Genomic DNA, 17,616 nt, shown 5'->3' on the forward strand with positions numbered 1-17,616 from the left:
TACTTAGAATTTTTTTTTTTCATTCTTGGTTTTGGAGTGAAATAACCTCATTACAATTGCAAAACTGGCTGAATGCAGAATTTACATTTACATTTTACATTTAGTCATTTAGCAGACACTCTTATCCAGAGCGACTTACAGTAAGTACAGGGACATTCCCCCCTAGGCAAGTAGGGTGAAGTGCCTTGCCCAAGGACACAACTTAATTTGGCACGGCCGGGAATCGAGCTGGCAACCTTCAGATTACTAGCCCGACTCCCTCACCGCTCAGAATGGATCCTTTGCTCAAAAAATCGACAACCTCTGTTTTATGCATGCTGTACTTCTCCGTTGAAGGTATGAGTCTCTCACAGCACAGGGAAAGTGAATTTTTCTTGTAAACACAGGCCTCCCTTGAGCCATGTGTGTACAATATGTGTCTGTGAGGTATAGCCCCACTGAGCTAAGTTTGAAGCTGAATGCAAACTGCTGGTTCTCTTCTCCTAATCACTTCAGTATCGATTTTCCGCAAGAAACCTCCCCTTATTCTCCGTTGGTGTGTGTGGGTGTGTGTGTAAAAGGGGGATGGCTGGGGAGAAAATGTGTGTGTATATATTATATATGTGTGCGTGTGTGTGTTTGAGGAATATTGTAAGCTGGCATATTGTTCAGGTCCCATCTGTACTTCTTGGAGCAGGGAAAGAAACATTACCACCGCTCAATTAACTCTTTCTGATTGGTCCTCTTTGTGGTGTCCCAGAAGGATCATAACGAATGGTGTTCGAATGTGGAGATCTCCACTTTATGCGTGTGTGTGTGTTGGTTTGTGCATGTCTATGAGACTGGATGTGTGCAGGCAGTGCAGGCACCACGGCAGGGGCTCTTTGTGTTAAATTGCAGCTGTAGACGGGAGTGGAGATTGTAAAATGGCTGCATGATTCTGAAGCGGTGGTTCAAAATGCTGTCATGGGCCTGAGTAGAAGTTTACAACCGCTGACATCACAGGCAAAACACGATCTAGGGAGCAGCTTTGGTCTTATAGAACGAGATGGCACACATGGATGCACACACACCTGCACAGATGGTTATCATCAGGTATAACTTGTGTGATTGTGCGTCATGCCTATGAACAGCCCTCAAGTGCTCTATTTCAAATAGACTAAAGAGCTCTGTAAGAAGGGCTTTTAAACCAGCCTTCCTGGTTAACAGGCCTGTAATGTGGTAGCTGTTGAACTGTAACTGGAGGGGGGTAGCTCTTAACAGCCAGACACTCGGTCTGCTTGGGATATAGCTTGAGCTGTAAATTGTCTTTATATAGCTCCTTAGTTGTAAGCAAGTTGGAGAAAAAGCGCCCATTAACCTCAGATTTTTAAGTATGACAAGCTTCACATAACTAATACCCCATGCTCATGCAGTCACATTAATTATTGGTTTGTTCCTGTTGATGTTGACACATTAAATGCAGATTCAACAGGTGTGTATGTGGGTGTATGTGTGCGGCGGGTGGGGGGGTGGGAGGGGTTATGTGTGTCTGAGGGTGACAGATCTGTCATCTTGTTCCCCCCTCAGCAGCATGAATCACTGGAAGGCTATGTCAGAATCCACTTCTTATGACTGGGATACCATACCCAAGACTTTCAATCCACAGTGTCAACCAATGGTTCTGTAGACCAACCTTAAATACCCATCTGATCCCGACATCCAACACCCAAAGTTGGGAGTCAAGTATCAAGCCGCACACTTTTGCATCCTTTAGCCTTTATAAATATATATTGTCTCTGGTGTCATGGAAACCTGTGAGACATACCTTGGCAAACATGGTCTTTGACAAGGAAATGACAAGCTGGCAGGAGAGTACACAGATAAGGACTGCAGGCTGTCATTTCTCTTATTTGCCTGTTTGAGAACAAGCGATTTGATCTTTCAAAACATTATCGTCTAGAATCTATTCTGACAGGATGGGCCAATCTTTGTCAAATCAACCTTGGGGGAAATGTAATGCCAGAGTGCCAGAATATTAATCGAAATTGTCTAGGTCATTAAGAGCAGAATGAAAAATTATGAACATAATATGAAAGAGTCAATAGTAACTAACTAAGGCTAGCTTATTGGCAATCCCAGTAAAAAATATAATATGTACTTTTAACCAACTATTTCACAAGCCATTTACTCACTATCGAAACGACCTGTTTCCAAATGACTACAATATAGTTTTGTTCAAATATTTTTATGCTATGTTGACAGATATTAATCCACATTTTGTGTACAAGCTTCGTCATCAACTATCCCACCTATGAAACTTTTAGAGAAGCTCCATGATGATCCTGGTGCCCTGGTGTGCCAAGGTTCGCCAGCTTGCACATGGCATGCTCCCCCTCATCTAAAAATGATTACCCAAGTGTTGCATCAATGATTTCCACTGAGCAGATCCAAACCTTCATTCCCCTGAACTTTTTGATGTGGAACTGAATTTAGCCTAGCCGTGGGGTTTTGAGCTCTGTGTGTGTGTGTGTCTGTCTGTCTGTCTGTCTGTCTCTCTCTCAATCTCTCTGCAGCCCCTCTTGCTGAATCAGCCGGGATGGGTATTGCAGATATAGCTGTCGCATGCAAGAGTGGAGTTCTGTGATTCCGTAAATGAATTCATGTGTAACCCATGGAAACGCTGCATAATGCTGATATCTCAAATGGTGCTCTCTTGCAGATGGAGTAGACCATAATAGAAGAGATGTTTTCCGCAGGGGCGATTTTATCTCTGTGAGATTAATTTTCGCAAATTAAAGTTCAATAAAGTAATATGAATGATAGAACATCCCTGCAGCATCTGCCTAGGGGATTTAATGCCAGTGTTCTGTCTGGTCAGGAGGGAGTAATGAGTTTTTACTGCCTGGCAGCCAGGTGTCCACTGATTCACACTTCACACTCTGCTTAGAGTCACTCTCCAACAGCTTGCTGGTTATGTGACAGGCAGCCAAAGTCCCCAACATCGTCATACAGACCCTTGGTCTTAGTTTGCAAGCTGTCCTGAATTCATCCCAACTATGACTCACCGGCAAGTCATTAGACTAGTCGTCCATGACGTCTGGTGCAGCTTTTCTAATGTGGCCGCTTTTCGTGCGGTTCGTGCGGTTCTTCCCATATGGCCGCCACTTGTAGAATATATATGTTCTAATATGGCATCTTTAATTTTAGAATTGTTATTCCAATATGACTGCAATCGTATGATGAAGGTATTTTTGACACCAGTTAGACTGTGTAGCAGAACGTAATTAATATTTGTCTGATGTAGGCTCTGTACAATCCAGACCACTTTTAATATTCCAAATACTTCCTTATATTTCCTAATTCCCTACATGTATGGATGTCCCAATATGTTTTTTCCATTCTGGTACCGATAACCAATAAAGCTGCTCTACTTCTAGTATGAATCTATTGTAAATATTAAAAATATTAAAAAACACTTCTTATCCATGTCAACTAAATATGTCTCTTTACGTGGCTGCTCCCAATATTTAGATGCGTTAGAACGGATTAGGCACTTTCCTGAACATTTCTGTCACCTCAGAGCTAAAGAGATCAAAACACTATCAAGCAGGTATAATGATGAGAGTTTTGTCACCCATCCTTGTCACCGTCAAACGCTAAACCTTTCATGTTGCACGTCGGCTTTCTTCTGCCTTTGTCTCCAGAACAAACATTACCAGGAATGAAATAAATAAAATATCTTTATTTATTTTATTTTTTTACTCCTTTTGGAGGATGACTTCAGAAGTCTGTCTCCCTTTCTCACCATCCCCCCCCCCCCCCCCCCCGTTTTCTGTAAAATTAGCTTGCAGTAGAAAGCTACTGAGGCTATACTTTGTTTATCTACCTCACACCTGTGATAAAAGACTACCTTGCACAAGTTTGGGGTGCAGCCATGCTGGCTATTGCTCTCTATATCAGTGTCTCTTTATCACTGTATAGAAACGAGATGCTCAGGAACTCCTGTTTTAACCTCACAAATTACTTGTAGATAACAAAACCCTGAGAAAGTTTACATGTGTTTGCTCCAGCTCCTGCCATCACTGAAGTCAAGGTTTAGGCAAGGCTGGGATTGTCCATACTGTGTGTGCATTTAGGAGATAAACGTGTGGCAGATACTTTAAGTGGAAAAAAAGTTCCACTACAAAAACGGGACTATTAATTATAGAATGCCCGTTATTTGCAGTCATGCAATATTAAGCCGAGTTCACGGCCATTGCAAATGTTCTGTAGGCTACTGTATACATTGTATTGGAAATATTATGACTGCATATTGTGGGGTGATTCATTTGATTTATATACTGAACCCCATACTCTGTCTTTTTTTGCAGAAAAGAAGTCAAGCCATATTTCCTTGGCATCTCCGAAGGGTAAATAGGGTGGGCGACATGAAAAGGCTTGATGCAATCCGGTGCAAGCTTGATGAATAGCATATCTGAAGACAATCAAACCTCTGTAAAACATGAATACCTTGACGCCAGAGAAGTTGCTACGACAGGTCGCAATGACAGGTTGTAAAAAAAAGACTCCATAACCCTCCCTCCCCTTCCCATCTCAAGTTCTTTACAGACATATAAAGTCAATGGAAAACACCCGGGGAATACGGAGACCCCTGTGTGTGGGTTGCGGTCCAAAATAAAGACTTTCAGTAAATCAGAGAGACAGAGATCTAAGTGTTAATAGAGATAGCTTCTGTTGTTTATTTAGAAGTGTCGTAGGAGCTGATTCTGGGTTCACACACCCAACCAGCTCATGACGTGGAGAGAAAACAAGAACTTTCAGCGCAGTTGTTGTATCTCTGTTTACTGAAGATCTAGGACAGACACACCACCTCTGCACCAGAGGAACTAATTATGTTACTTTTTCTCTGCATAATTTAAAACATTTATGATAATGCCATGGGTGGAAATGATTTCCTTCTGGATTTTTTTCTGGGACACACTGTATTATTTTTGTGCTTACAACACAGCATTTGTCCCGGAAGTTCCTAATTAGCTCTGCTATCCCTCCTTTTTCCAACCCTTCTCCAACACGTATTGTGCACTATTCTTGGCATAACAAATAAATAATAATATATTGTATTATATATTCTTCAAATAAGAAGTGACTGCCTCTGTGTGTGTGTGTGTGTGTGTGTGTGTGTGTGTGTGTGTGTGTGTGTGTGTGTGTGTGTGTGTGTGTGTGTGTGTGTGTGTGTGTGTGTGTGTAAGAGATAGAAATAGCCTATAATATAACATAGGCTATTATATTGATCGTTTTTGGATAGCTTACTGTAATTTTAAACTGTAACATTATACAACTTATTCATCACACATCACAGTGTCGTACAACTGTATTTGTGTACTGTATCTCTGAATCACGACGAAGAAAGTAATTTGCATGAACCATGGTTCATGTTATTTTGTTTTTAACCCTGTAACCCCTCAATCAGATTCAGCGGAGGATCATTAAGCACTCTTTCCCCGTAACTTGTATGTGTGGCCTTCAATCTCTCAGGCAGACTTTTTAAAAATTATACGAGCATCATCTTTAATAATAAATTAAGTGTGAAGACAGTTGTTCCTTCATGGCGGGGTTCTAGAGGAAGGAGGTAGGGAGGGAAGGGGGGAGGGAGGGAGTCAAGGGGGGAGGGAGTCAAGAGGCTATGAGGGACTTAATGAGAGGAGAGTAACGTCTGTTGTCAATGTCAAGAATATTTATGAACCTGCATATCTCCAAGGCATCACCATCTCTGAGCAAAATGTATTGACCTGCCCATCAAAATGGACTTCTCAGCTCTGAAAATATTACCAAAACTTTATTGCTTTTTCTCCCTCTTTCTCTATTTCTATCTATCTCACACGCACACACACACACGCACACACACACACTCACTTATTATTTGAGGATTATATTGGTGCAGTAATAATGAACCCTGATCATATAAGAAATCTGCCAGCCCAAAAAATCACCTCATATCACAAAAACAGAGTCCACATCACTTAACTCCCGAGGGTGAAGATTTACTAAAAACTCTGTTGACGAACATCTCTATGAAATACAGTTTCACACAAAAACACTGGAATATGTCTGTCGAGAGGTGTTTTACCGAGTTGACACGCAGAGATTCACAACAACACTGATCTAAACACAACTGGGGGAGGAGGGGAGCAAAGATCTGTCAATCATGTGCGGGATGCATTTCACCCTGGGATACGTTTTAATGATCCCTCTATTATAGAGGGATGCTATGCATGTCACTCTGCTATATCCTGAGTCTGAATCACAGGCACCGCGGTCTGGGCATGAACGGTTGAGGAAGATCCCATTGGGAGCTCAATCAGCTGTTCTTCCTGCAAACTCAAGTTTACATCACAGGTGCAGTCAGATGTGTAGTTTAGCAATGTCGGTAGTTATTCGGCTGGAAGTGATGGACATTTTCAGTGATGCGACATGAGACGATATGTGATATTGAAATGATGGGACTGACCCAGCTTGATATCCATCAAGTATGCTTAAGGATTGGAAATGGACCCAACCCAACTACAAGACCAAGCCCTATCCTAGCCAACACTGTAACATAGTCTCATTCAATCACATCAAAAATACATCACTAGCTTGTCCAAAGTGCTCCACATCTCTACTTATGGCTTCACTGTCAAACAGATGGTGAATCATATCTAGTAGGAAGCTTCTGAAGCTTCTCTGAATGCCAAGAACTATCAAGTGAGGATCTCACCTCTAAGTTCAATCTTGCAGAAAATAATTTAACACAGCAGCCTCACAGAATTTTGGGATCATCACTAATTTTGTGAACAATGGAGAAACAAGGCATGCTGTTAGCTACGAAATAAAAAAATTACATGTTGACTAAAATGTATCGCTGCTTACATTAAATTGTAGCTTCATGTGTTTAGCCGGAATATCACATAGGTATGCTGTAACTAAATAAAATGAATTGTTCTCTGTTGGTGTACTATATACTTAGCCTACTGTGAGCTACAAAGCAGGTGCAGGCCATTTATCTAGTTCTAGTCATTGCAGTTGTTTAGTGTTAGTTCTGGTACTTAAATCAGGTAGTTGTGCGGTAATTGGTGTCATGTGTACTATCTGTTTGAATTTGTACTAGTACTTGCTTTTATTCAGGTGCTTCATGGCCATACGCCCAGAAAACGGTCCAATTCATTCTGAACAGGAGGAAGTTCTCCTACCAAGATGTCCAACAGTGCAGGCATGTTTTGGATATTGATAACACCATGATCTCAGGAGCACAGGACTCCATGCAGAATGCAAACAACAAAGTGAGCAATTCAGTCCTATTATATTACATTTTACTTTTCAATAATGAATCATGAATGCAATCAATAATGCATTATTTTATCCAGACTTTCTGTGGGCCCTCCGTCCACTGAATCTGCTGACAAAAGCAAAACAAATCTCTCTGACTTCAAATGAAAACAAACACTGCCACAGTATAGTGTAAATGCAAACTTGCATCACCCCAGGACACTGGTGTCCTGATTTTCTGTAGCCCCGACTGTGATGTTGCAACTGTCAGATATGTTGTTGTGTCGCTCGTCAGTATAACTTACTCTTTCACTTGTCCTGTCCGGGCTCCAATCTCGGGTCTCCTAAATCATGTGCAACGGAGACCTCTCAGAACGTTGCTTCAAACTGCAGGGACACTTGAAATTCGATGGAGCAGGTGGGGGGTATTTATGCTAATTCACCTCAGATACACACATTCATGTCTGAGGTGTCTACCCCCCCCCCCCCCCACACCCTCCTCCGCCCCATCCTACCCCACATGATCACCTCAGCATGTTTTTATGGACATATACCCACAGGGTTCGACCATGTGCTTGTCAGTTTGGGGACACAAGTCGATAGACTTCTATGCTGGAGCTTTGAAGCCTCTGTGCTCTGGTTGGTCTCACAAATTCATGGATCTGAAAGTTGGGCTTTTGCAGTCATATCACTGCATCAAGTGGGATTACATAGAAACAGTCTGTATACATATGAAATGGTGGGATGTGGCGTCACTCCTATTTTTCACAGCTGGTCAAACTGAGTCCAACTGTGTATCCACCATTTACAGTACTATGGAACCACTGACATAATATCCCTCCCTCCCTCCCTTACCCACACAACTGATCCCTTCTCAGAGCACCACTTCAGCCAGCCATGTCCTCGAACAGATAGCTTTGATTGTGCTGGTGGGCGGTATTCATACTGAGGAGTCAGTTTTCACCAATTCAATTCAGTTACACAAATTCTGTCTGTTTTGGGTGAATGACACAGATAAGAGATCAAACATTTTTCATCTACAAAGCTTCTTGTTGATTGACAGTAAAGAAAAAATCTGGATAGAAGGTTCTTTCCTTTTCCAAACCACCATTACTACTAGTTATATACATACATTCACTTGTTCTTTTTTTTGGCCAGCTAGTTAATGATGTGCACAAATACTGAGACAGGTGGCAAGAGCTGTGTTTCTTCATGGTCTTACAGTCACAGTGGGGTACAAAAAGCAATGCACGAACTCACACACACACACACACACACACACACACACACACACAGGCCAATGGAAAGTATTGGGAAGAAACAGGGACTATCCTTCAGCATGGTATGCCGACAGCTCAGACCTAAGTGCTGAGCCAACCTGGGGTGTCTCATCGACTGTGCTAAAAGCAGAGAGAGGTGGCTGTTCTCCCTGCTGTAGCTCCCGTGAACATCTTTCTGAGTCACACATACCAGCTGGATTTACTTCATCACTCTCAGGATTGTGGTGGGGGGGGGGGGGGGCTGTCACGCATATGCAAACATGGCATTCACACACACATACATATATTATATATATATAAAACATGAAATCCACATTACAAAGACACACACAGCCCTAACTAGGCCAAATGTATGAAGAGGATGGCCTTTTGCCACGCCTGTGGCCAAACAAATTAGGTTGCTACAGTATGTGTCTGAGCATCTAGTCACAACCTTTACATCCCATGACTCATTGACTCACATCACAATGCATGACATGCCCAAAGATGTCATGTTAACAGAATTCTGAAATGCGTAATGTATTAGTAGACGTACTCTATACTATTGGCAATGTTTCAAGCCAACTTGAATGATCTGAATTGAATTTCTATTTTTCTATCCGTAATTATAATCTTTCCTACAGTCCAATTTCTGCACTTCTGTAAGGTTTGAGGATACATACTGCCATCTAGTGAGTATTTGGAAGCGTAACCTCAGAGTATCGGAAGAGACGATAAACAAGAAAAAAACATTTATTGATCATGTGATGTGACTCACACAAGTGTTGAGTGTCTACCAATGAAATCCCCCCAGCTTTTCTCCCATCCTGATGCCCTTCCTCTCCAGGAAGGACTCCACACATGAAAGGCCCAGGAGATAGCACCATCTGAGCACGGAACAGCTTCACAAGCAGGACATTCTTGCTGTGAGGAAATAGTGCAAGAATGTTTGCATCTTAAATGTCTCTCCTTAATTCCTTCTGTTCTCCCTCCGCATCTCTTTAGAATTGGCCAGTCTTCAGTGCTATTATCCCGCCTTCAAATAACCTCACCATAAGGCTGCAGGCTATTGTCATTCGATGTAACCTCCCCACATAACTGTTTAGCCTTGTGCCATCACCTTATTCCACTCAATAACGTTATGTGAGTTACAATACACCTATAGCAGAGACTTGAATACACTACATCAAACCATCAAGGATGTACCACTATGCAGTGTGACAGCATGCTACATCATCACAAAAAAGGTACATTGCATTGCCAAAATCAAATTCTCATTACCACAGCAACAGGAATACGCTCACAACTAGTCGCTTGCTGGAAAGCCAGGTGTACCTTATGAAGTTGCTCGATTGAAATGAAAGTGCCACACAAATCCGTTCCCTGGCAGGGACAATGCTAGCTGCTGCAGGATTGGTCGACCCTCACAATTTTCCATCTTTTCTTCAAATATATTTCTCCAAAAGTAAAGTTAGTCCATTACCAAATGTAGCATTTTCTCCTCCTTGAACAATTGTTTTTTGTGTGTGTTCTGGTAGGACATTGAAGTGACCACCAGCTTTTGTTTTAGTTGCATGGACATAAAGTAAAACTCAAATCAGTACAATTATTTCAAGCCTCATCTAGCATTATGTTTATCTTGTTGAAGCAATACCCTGAAGTAATATCACATCCTACCATCTCCTACGGTTACAAATTAACCCTCGTGCTGCCTTCGGGTCACATGACCCAAAGGTTCATAACGCACCATCGTTGTATTTACCCAATTTTACCCAATACAAAAACAAATAAAAATAATTTTCTTTTAACCATTCCAATGTGGGGGGTCTGAGACAGCCCGACAGTTAAAAGAAAATGCTTCACTTTGTTTTTGTATGAGGTAAATTTGTCGCAATACGAAGGTGGGTCACAATGACTGATGGGTCAGAAAGACCCGAAGATAACACAAGGGTTAAGTTGTATACAAATATCAAAATGAGTGTTAAACAGTGTTGGTTTTTGGTAGTCTGACAGTGATGGAAATTGATTACCTCTGGGGTCTCTTGGAAGTGACATGCACTGTAGACAAGCAGAGTAAGTAGCGAGCTGGGTCAAGCTTTACTTTTGCCGGCTATGCCAAAGGTAATTGACAGATTATTGTGAATTACAAAAATAACAGCGTTCTACCGGATATAGATGGTTGGAGCCGATAGTCACCAAATCCATCTACAACCACCGGAAGAGCATACAGTAGCGTAAAAACATATAAAGAAGAAAAGGTATCTTCAATCTGGTTAATGTTTAAAAGTGCATGATACGATATGAAGATATATAGTGTATCAGACTCCCATTGGTATTTATATAACTTGAACTTCGAAAATCAGTCAACATTTGAAATCCAAAATTGCATACACAAGTTATATTGCATTAGTAATGCAAATAGACGATCTGCAGGGAACCACCTTTGTAGTGTTAGAGAGATCTAGATGGCAGGAAGGAAATAATGACAGCTGACCCTTGGACTTGCTACAGTACTCAAGTTGTCACGTGCTGAGGAAAAGGGAGGCTCTTCTGTTGACATCAATGCACTCAAGAGCAATTGATGCAAGTCACATAATCGTATATGTTTCGCTTTCGTTTCACTTAGAATTGTTTACTTGTATGATTGGAAACCGAAACAGTTGAGTGCATTTGCCGTTAGCGGTAGAGTCGTTGCAAGAGTCAGCACCGCAGTGTAGCTATCACGCGACTGGAGTACTGTTGGCTAGCAAGCTAACGCTGCTTGCAACTATTTAGTGTCATGGACGAGCTAACAGTGGAAGTCAGAGGAACGAGCGGTGCTTTTTATAAGGTATGTTGATTTTCACTGTACGATTATATCAATTAAGTGTCGTTAATATTTTTATAATGCAAAATATTTCTAATTGATATGTTATTGAGGTAGCGTGTTATAATGTTGACACGGGTCAGCTACAGGCCTCAGCTAGCTAGGCTAGTTTTAATGATAGCTATGCTACAATTCTAGCTTGTAGTAGCAGGCAAGCTATTTGTGATACACCGCTACCTAATCAGATACCACTTAACAATCTTGCTAGCTAGCTGTCCAACTAGCAAGATTTTGCAAACTCAAGGCCAAGCACATCCTTTCCAGTTCTAGTCTGGCTAGCTAGCCACAATACCCCTACTGCTAGTTGCAGTTTACTAGCTTGTGTTTGCTACCTCTGCTCTCAAGAATTCCCTTCTGGTAGTTAGCTACGCTTACTAGCTATCTGGTTATCTTTAGCTATCTAACATCTGCCAAGATATTTGCTATCCAGAAAGCCTAATGCATAGAGCTAATGTTGTCGTGCTTGCTAGGTAAGCTAGTTACGTACAGGTGATTCTAATTTGGTTGTGGCTGTAATCAACCTTCTTATCTATCCCTCACCTTTCCCTTTCAGGCCCATGTGAAGGACGTACACGAAAGCACTGTCACTGTTTCATTTGAAAACAAGTGAGTACTTTAAAGCAGTTGTAGAGAAGGCTATGGAAATCGGCATAACAAAGTAATCCTAACCGGCTAGCTAGTTGGCTTTATGAACAATTTCTGCAAGAAAGAATGTCACTTTTACCACCCAAGACATTTAGACATGGCGCAAAGAAGTTAGTTGCAATTAAGGTGCAACACCTATCACTGCATTAGCTGTACGGTTTCATTGATTTTACATCTGTCAGCTAAATGCCCATTCTCATGTGCACTACTACACTGCTAAAATATATTTTTTGTATTTGTCAGTGAAAGTATGGAAAGAGAACAGGGCAGTGGCATAACAATAGAAGCCAGCAACTATCTGTCATCAAATTTGGTTTTGACATTTTACTCTTCTTCAGCTGGCAGCCAGAGCGTCAAATTCCCTTCCAAGATGTTCGCTTTCCACCACCCACTGGTTTTCAGAAAGAGATCAACGAGAGCGATGAAGTAGAGGTACGTGCTGTAAGTAAAGGAGAAGGACTGCTCACCTACTATTCAATGGAGGCTTTCACCAGCTGTGTACTTTGAAGACTGATTTTGGGCCATACTCAAACTGCATATATAAATCCCTTTGTAATTGATCTTTTTACTCAACAGAAACTGTAAAAAAATGGTCTATTTCTAACCATGTGCAGAACAATATATATATATATATATATATATATATATATATATATATATAACTATATAGATCAGTGCATTTGTGCAGCACTTTGTGCAGCTGCAGTTAATCCCTAGAGTGGTAAACAAACCAGTTAAGGTCATTGGTGATCTCAAACCATATCAAAACGTACAAAGTCGCTCTCAAAAGACACCTGAAGACACCTGTCAATCGGTTGGGGAAGAATATTGACAAAACCCTTCTGTCCACGTCCTCTCAGTTGTTGCTTGACTGTAAGTTTGACGCGATGCGTATCGAGAGCCGTGACGTTGTCATACATACAAGTTATTACAATGGCGAGAGGAGACTCCAGGGAGCTGGCCCTCTCTGTGTTTGAGCGAGCTCAGTCCACATGTATGTGTGAGGACCTTGGCCTGTAGAAACTGAGCTAGTGTCTCAACATCCCACATGCTTCTGGATTTCCCCCCTTATTTACAATCCAGCACCATACCTGTTGTGTCAATATATGAAACGTGTCTTCTGTGTTCCACCCAGGTGTATTCTCGAGCCAACGACAAGGAGCCCTGCGGCTGGTGGCTGGCCAAGGTCCGCATGGTGAAAGGAGAGGTGAGAGTTTGTTTGCCCTCACACTTGCCCTCTTCCATTCTTCCTATAGACCCAAGGCGAAGTGTGAATGGGGGCTGAACATGTAAGAGCACCCCTGCCCGGGCAGAGGGTATAACGGCTGTTCTCAGGTCTTTCTCTAGCTGTGGCTGAAAGCTCAGCTGTCATTCCATGTACTAGTGGTTCTCTCCATGTGTCTGCTCAATAAGTCATTGTAATCCCTTTATTTTTTCTGCCCACCCAATTTTAGTTTTATGTGATCGAGTATGCCGCTTGCGATGCCACTCTCAACGAAATAGTCACTCTGGAAAGGTTACGGCCTGTCAACCCCAACAAGCCGGCTACAAAAAACACCTTCCTGAAAATCAGACTGGACGTTCCAGAGGATCTACGGCAGATGTAAGCAAGCCTACATTGTGATCCGTTTTTTCCAAATTCTATTTTTTTTCTCTCACTTAGGCTAGGTCCTGAAACATTGTTGAAGGCTGTAAACCTAAACGAGCCATTCACAAAAAAAGAACAATGTATTAGATTTTCATTAATCTTTCAAGGCTCTTCCGCAGCTTTGTGTTATTAATGTTTGAAGTTTCCTCTCTCTCTCCCTCTCCCCCCTCTCTCTCTCTCTGCAGGTGTTCGAAAGAGTCAGCACACAAGGACTTCAAGAAAGCAGTGGGTGCGTTTAACATAACGTATGACTCGGACAAGAAGCAGCTGCTTATTCTGGTGGGTCTGGCTGTTGCTTTAAGTCATTAGAGAATTGGACTCCCTGAAATGACAGGTCTGTTGCATAGCAGACCCATACATTTCTATAATGTTTTTTTGTACCGGACGTGTTCGTCTTTTCTTTGGTCTGTAGTCGGTGAATGAAGTGACCACCAAGAGGGCCAACATGATGAGCGACATGCACTTCAGGAGCTTGCGGACCAAGCTGTCATTGATGCAGAGGAACGAGGAGGCCAGTCGCCAGCTGGAGGTACACAGAGGTTCACGGTCAAGGCGTCAAACTCGATAAGCAACTGTGTGCACCTACGTCTGCTCTCATGGGTTCTTATTGGGCATGCCCGGCTGCTCACTGTGTGCTAATGCACTGTGTGTGTGTGTGTGCGCGTGTGTGCGTACTTGGTCCTTGCGCAGAGTTCTCGACAGTTAGCCTCCCGGTTCCATGAGCAGTTTGTGGTGCGTGATGACCTCATGGGCCTGGCGATCGGCACCCACGGGGCCAACATCCAGCAGGCCCGCAAGGTCCCCGGGGTCACCACCATCGACCTGGATGAAGAGACCTGCACCTTCCACATCTACGGAGAGGTAGCTATCAGCTCCCTTCCCTCCCTGGCTACATTCTAGGATGTAGAACAAGGCCAAAACTGAGGATCCTACCCAAGCTAACACCTAGGAGCTTCCCCAACCAAGGCCCATGATCGGACCTACCCAAGCCCTGCTACCCAGCCCCAGACAACTTGCTCAAATCAAATGAGAATCACAGGGCAGAATAAATTAACTGAATTCCAGACCAGAACGCATCTATGAGCCGTGATTGATTGAGCCTGGTGCTGTTCTTGGTTCTTTAGGACCAGGAGGCGGTGAGAAAGGCCAGGAGTTTCCTGGAGTTCTCCGAAGACGCCATCAAAGTTCCCAGGAACCTAGTGGGTAAGCCAAACTTGGGCCGACCCTAAACCACAAAGAGGTGGAGTGGCAAGAAACTTGTATTGATTATTAAATAAATAACTTTGCTGGGCCCCAAGACCTATCGACCTAACGGTAGACCCAATGATTGTGTGTGGCCTAAGTTAATTAAGATTAGGTTCTCTATGGACTCTCTCGACTGCTTTAATCTGCTTCCTTCTGCTTCCAGGAAAAGTGATAGGGAAGAATGGCAAGCTGATCCAGGAGGTGGTGGATAAGTCAGGGGTGGTCCGAGTGAGGATCGAGGCAGAGAACGATAAGAAGCCTGTACTGGTGGATGAGGTCAGTGGGTTGATGGAAAAACAACTTCAACTTTATTTGTTCCTGGAGGACAATTTAGTTTTGCAGCAAGACATAAAAAAAAACAGCCATAGATATAGACTATAAAATAAGGGGAGGCAGCTGGGGGAGGGGGGTGGGGGGTGTTAATGTGTAACTGCCTGCCTGTACTCTCCATTTATTTCATCCTCTTTACAACTCCCTTTCCCCCCCCATCTCTCTCTCTCTCTCTCTCTCTCTCTCTGTCTCTCTCTCTGTATCTCTCTCTCTCTCTCTCTCTCTCTGTATCTCAGGGCATGGTGCCGTTTGTTTTTGTGGGAACAAAGGAGAGCATCTCCAATGCCAAGGTGCTCCTGGACTACCACCTCAACTACCTGAAGGTCAGCTCAGACGTCCTGCTGCATTTGTACCAAACCTGTCACTCAATGGACTGCTTTACACTGCTTAGCTAAAGCACCGGCCAATCAGACGACGGCTCATCTGTATCCCTCCTCTTCCAGGAAGTGGACCAGCTGCGTATGGAGCGCCTGCAGATCGACGAGCAGCTGCGGCAGATAGGCGGCGGGCCGAGAGGCCAGGGTGGCCGTATAGAGAAGGGACTGGTCATTGACAACGGCATGGGGTTGGGCTTGAACCTGGGGCTGAGCGCCCAGAGAGGGGGGAAGCCGTACAGCAGGGGGGCGCGTGGACGCAGAGGGCCCCCTTTCGCTTCAGGTAGCTGTGTGGACAAACATTTTTGTGTGTGTGCGGGTTGGAGGGGTGGGGGGTGGCTATCAATTTAGTCCATTCAGAATGTAAATATCAGGGTTTATCAGAAGAATTTGTTCCCAAGCCCACTTTAGGAACTGTGCTGTGCGTGTTCTCCATCAGGCACCAACTCGGAGGCTTCCAACGCGTCTGAGACGGAGTCCGACCACAAGGACGAGCTCAGCGACTGGTCCCTGGCGCCCGCCGACGAGCTCATGGGGGGCGGGCTCGGTGGCGGCAGCGGCTTCCCCAAGCGGCCAGACCAGAGGAAGAGAGGGGGGGGGGGGGCCGCGAGGCCGGGGGGGAAGAGGCCGGGGAGGCGGGGGAGGATTCAAAGGTGAGGATCAGGAGTAGAGCCGGACTGCTGGTTCGTCTTCTGTGTTCGCTAGTTGTTGTAGTATTCGATGTTCAAGGCCCCTCATTACACTGTCCATTGCGGAATCTATACCCTGGGGAGGTATATAGCGGTTTTGTTGATTAGTGTTTGTTGTTGTACGTCATATTCTTGTTTTGAATGACAGTGTCTGTGATTCCTCCTCTGAAGCACCTGAGGACATCCAGTGGAGCGACTTGCGCCCTCGTAACATCCGGGACACCAAGATGAGGCCTCCGGAAGATTCTCTACAGGTAAGCGTCTCACCCCCAGAATCACCCAAGGATGTCTTGACTTAAAAGTTTGCATCCCTTTCTGCCCCCTCATCATGAATGCTTCTAGAAGAAGCTCTCAGCTTCCTCCCATTAGATGCTTCTCCTTCAAGAATTTCTAGGCCTTACACCGCCTTTGTTATACTTTTCCACCACTAGGGGATGCTCTTAGCGTGCGTTCTAGCTCCTTTGCTGTGGCTCTGTGTTAGGAAGGCTGTTGGCTTGAGAATGAGCTCAGGGAGCTGTTGAATCTGGCCCTCTGAGGAACTGGCATGGTCTGTGAACATACACATTTTCAGAAATTGCTTTTTGACAGTCTGGGGATCAAACCCCAAGAGGCATACACATTTGTGTTGATACACAAAGGCGATTGAATGATGAAAAATTCTACAATTTGTATAACCATTAAACACATTGTAAAATGGAACCTCCATTCACTCACCCACGATACATACAACACAGTACAGCTAATCACAGCAAACCGTGAATCAACTGGGTGGATTACATATTGATTAGATTTCTTAGTAGCGCAGAGGGAACCTGGGGCCTTGCACTTACTCTCAGAGGGAGGAAAGTGTTGACAAATCCTACTGGCTGCTGTTACAGATTCGCGTGGACGGTAACAACGAGCGCAGCGTGCACGCAGCCCGCGCCTCCACCGACGGCCCGGCACGCCAGAGGCCCTTCAAGGAGCGAGGGCTGAAGAAGGACAAGCTGGAGAGTCCCGACGCCACCGCTCCCCCTCCGCTGGTCAACGGGGTGTCGTAGATCAAGTGTCGTCGTGTGTGTCGTCGTTCCCCCCCCCCCCCCCCCCCCCCCTTGTCCCCCCCCTCCACACACACACACACCTTGGGCTCGCTCTCTGTCACACCCACAGACACACAGACACCCTCCACACTTTGTCATTGATTCCTAAGCTTCTACGTTAGACTCGTCAGGCCAAAGAGGAGCCGGTAACGGATGGGGGGCAGAAACAAAGTGCTTTGGAGCCCCCGGCTGTGAGGTGCCGCAGAGGGAGGGGG

The 17,616-nt window shown here is 44.1% G+C and overlaps 1 protein-coding gene across 1 annotated transcript; it reads left to right on the forward strand.

The window, feature by feature from the left end:
• The first annotated feature begins 11,097 nt into the window (after positions 1–11,097).
• fmr1 (fragile X messenger ribonucleoprotein 1) lies at positions 11,098–17,386 on the forward strand. Its single transcript, XM_067247584.1, is given in 16 exon segments — positions 11,098–11,355; positions 11,945–11,997; positions 12,375–12,468; positions 13,172–13,243; positions 13,491–13,639; positions 13,870–13,963; positions 14,097–14,213; positions 14,375–14,545; positions 14,809–14,887; positions 15,093–15,205; positions 15,496–15,582; positions 15,703–15,916; positions 16,073–16,224; positions 16,226–16,286; positions 16,494–16,576; positions 17,201–17,386. Coding segments are annotated over 16 exon segments (1,752 nt in total). The 5' UTR covers positions 11,098–11,304; the 3' UTR covers positions 17,363–17,386.
• The last annotated feature ends 230 nt before the right edge of the window (positions 17,387–17,616 follow it).

This window comes from Osmerus mordax, chromosome 12, assembly GCF_038355195.1.
Source record: "Osmerus mordax isolate fOsmMor3 chromosome 12, fOsmMor3.pri, whole genome shotgun sequence".
Lineage (NCBI taxonomy): Eukaryota > Metazoa > Chordata > Actinopteri > Osmeriformes > Osmeridae > Osmerus > Osmerus mordax.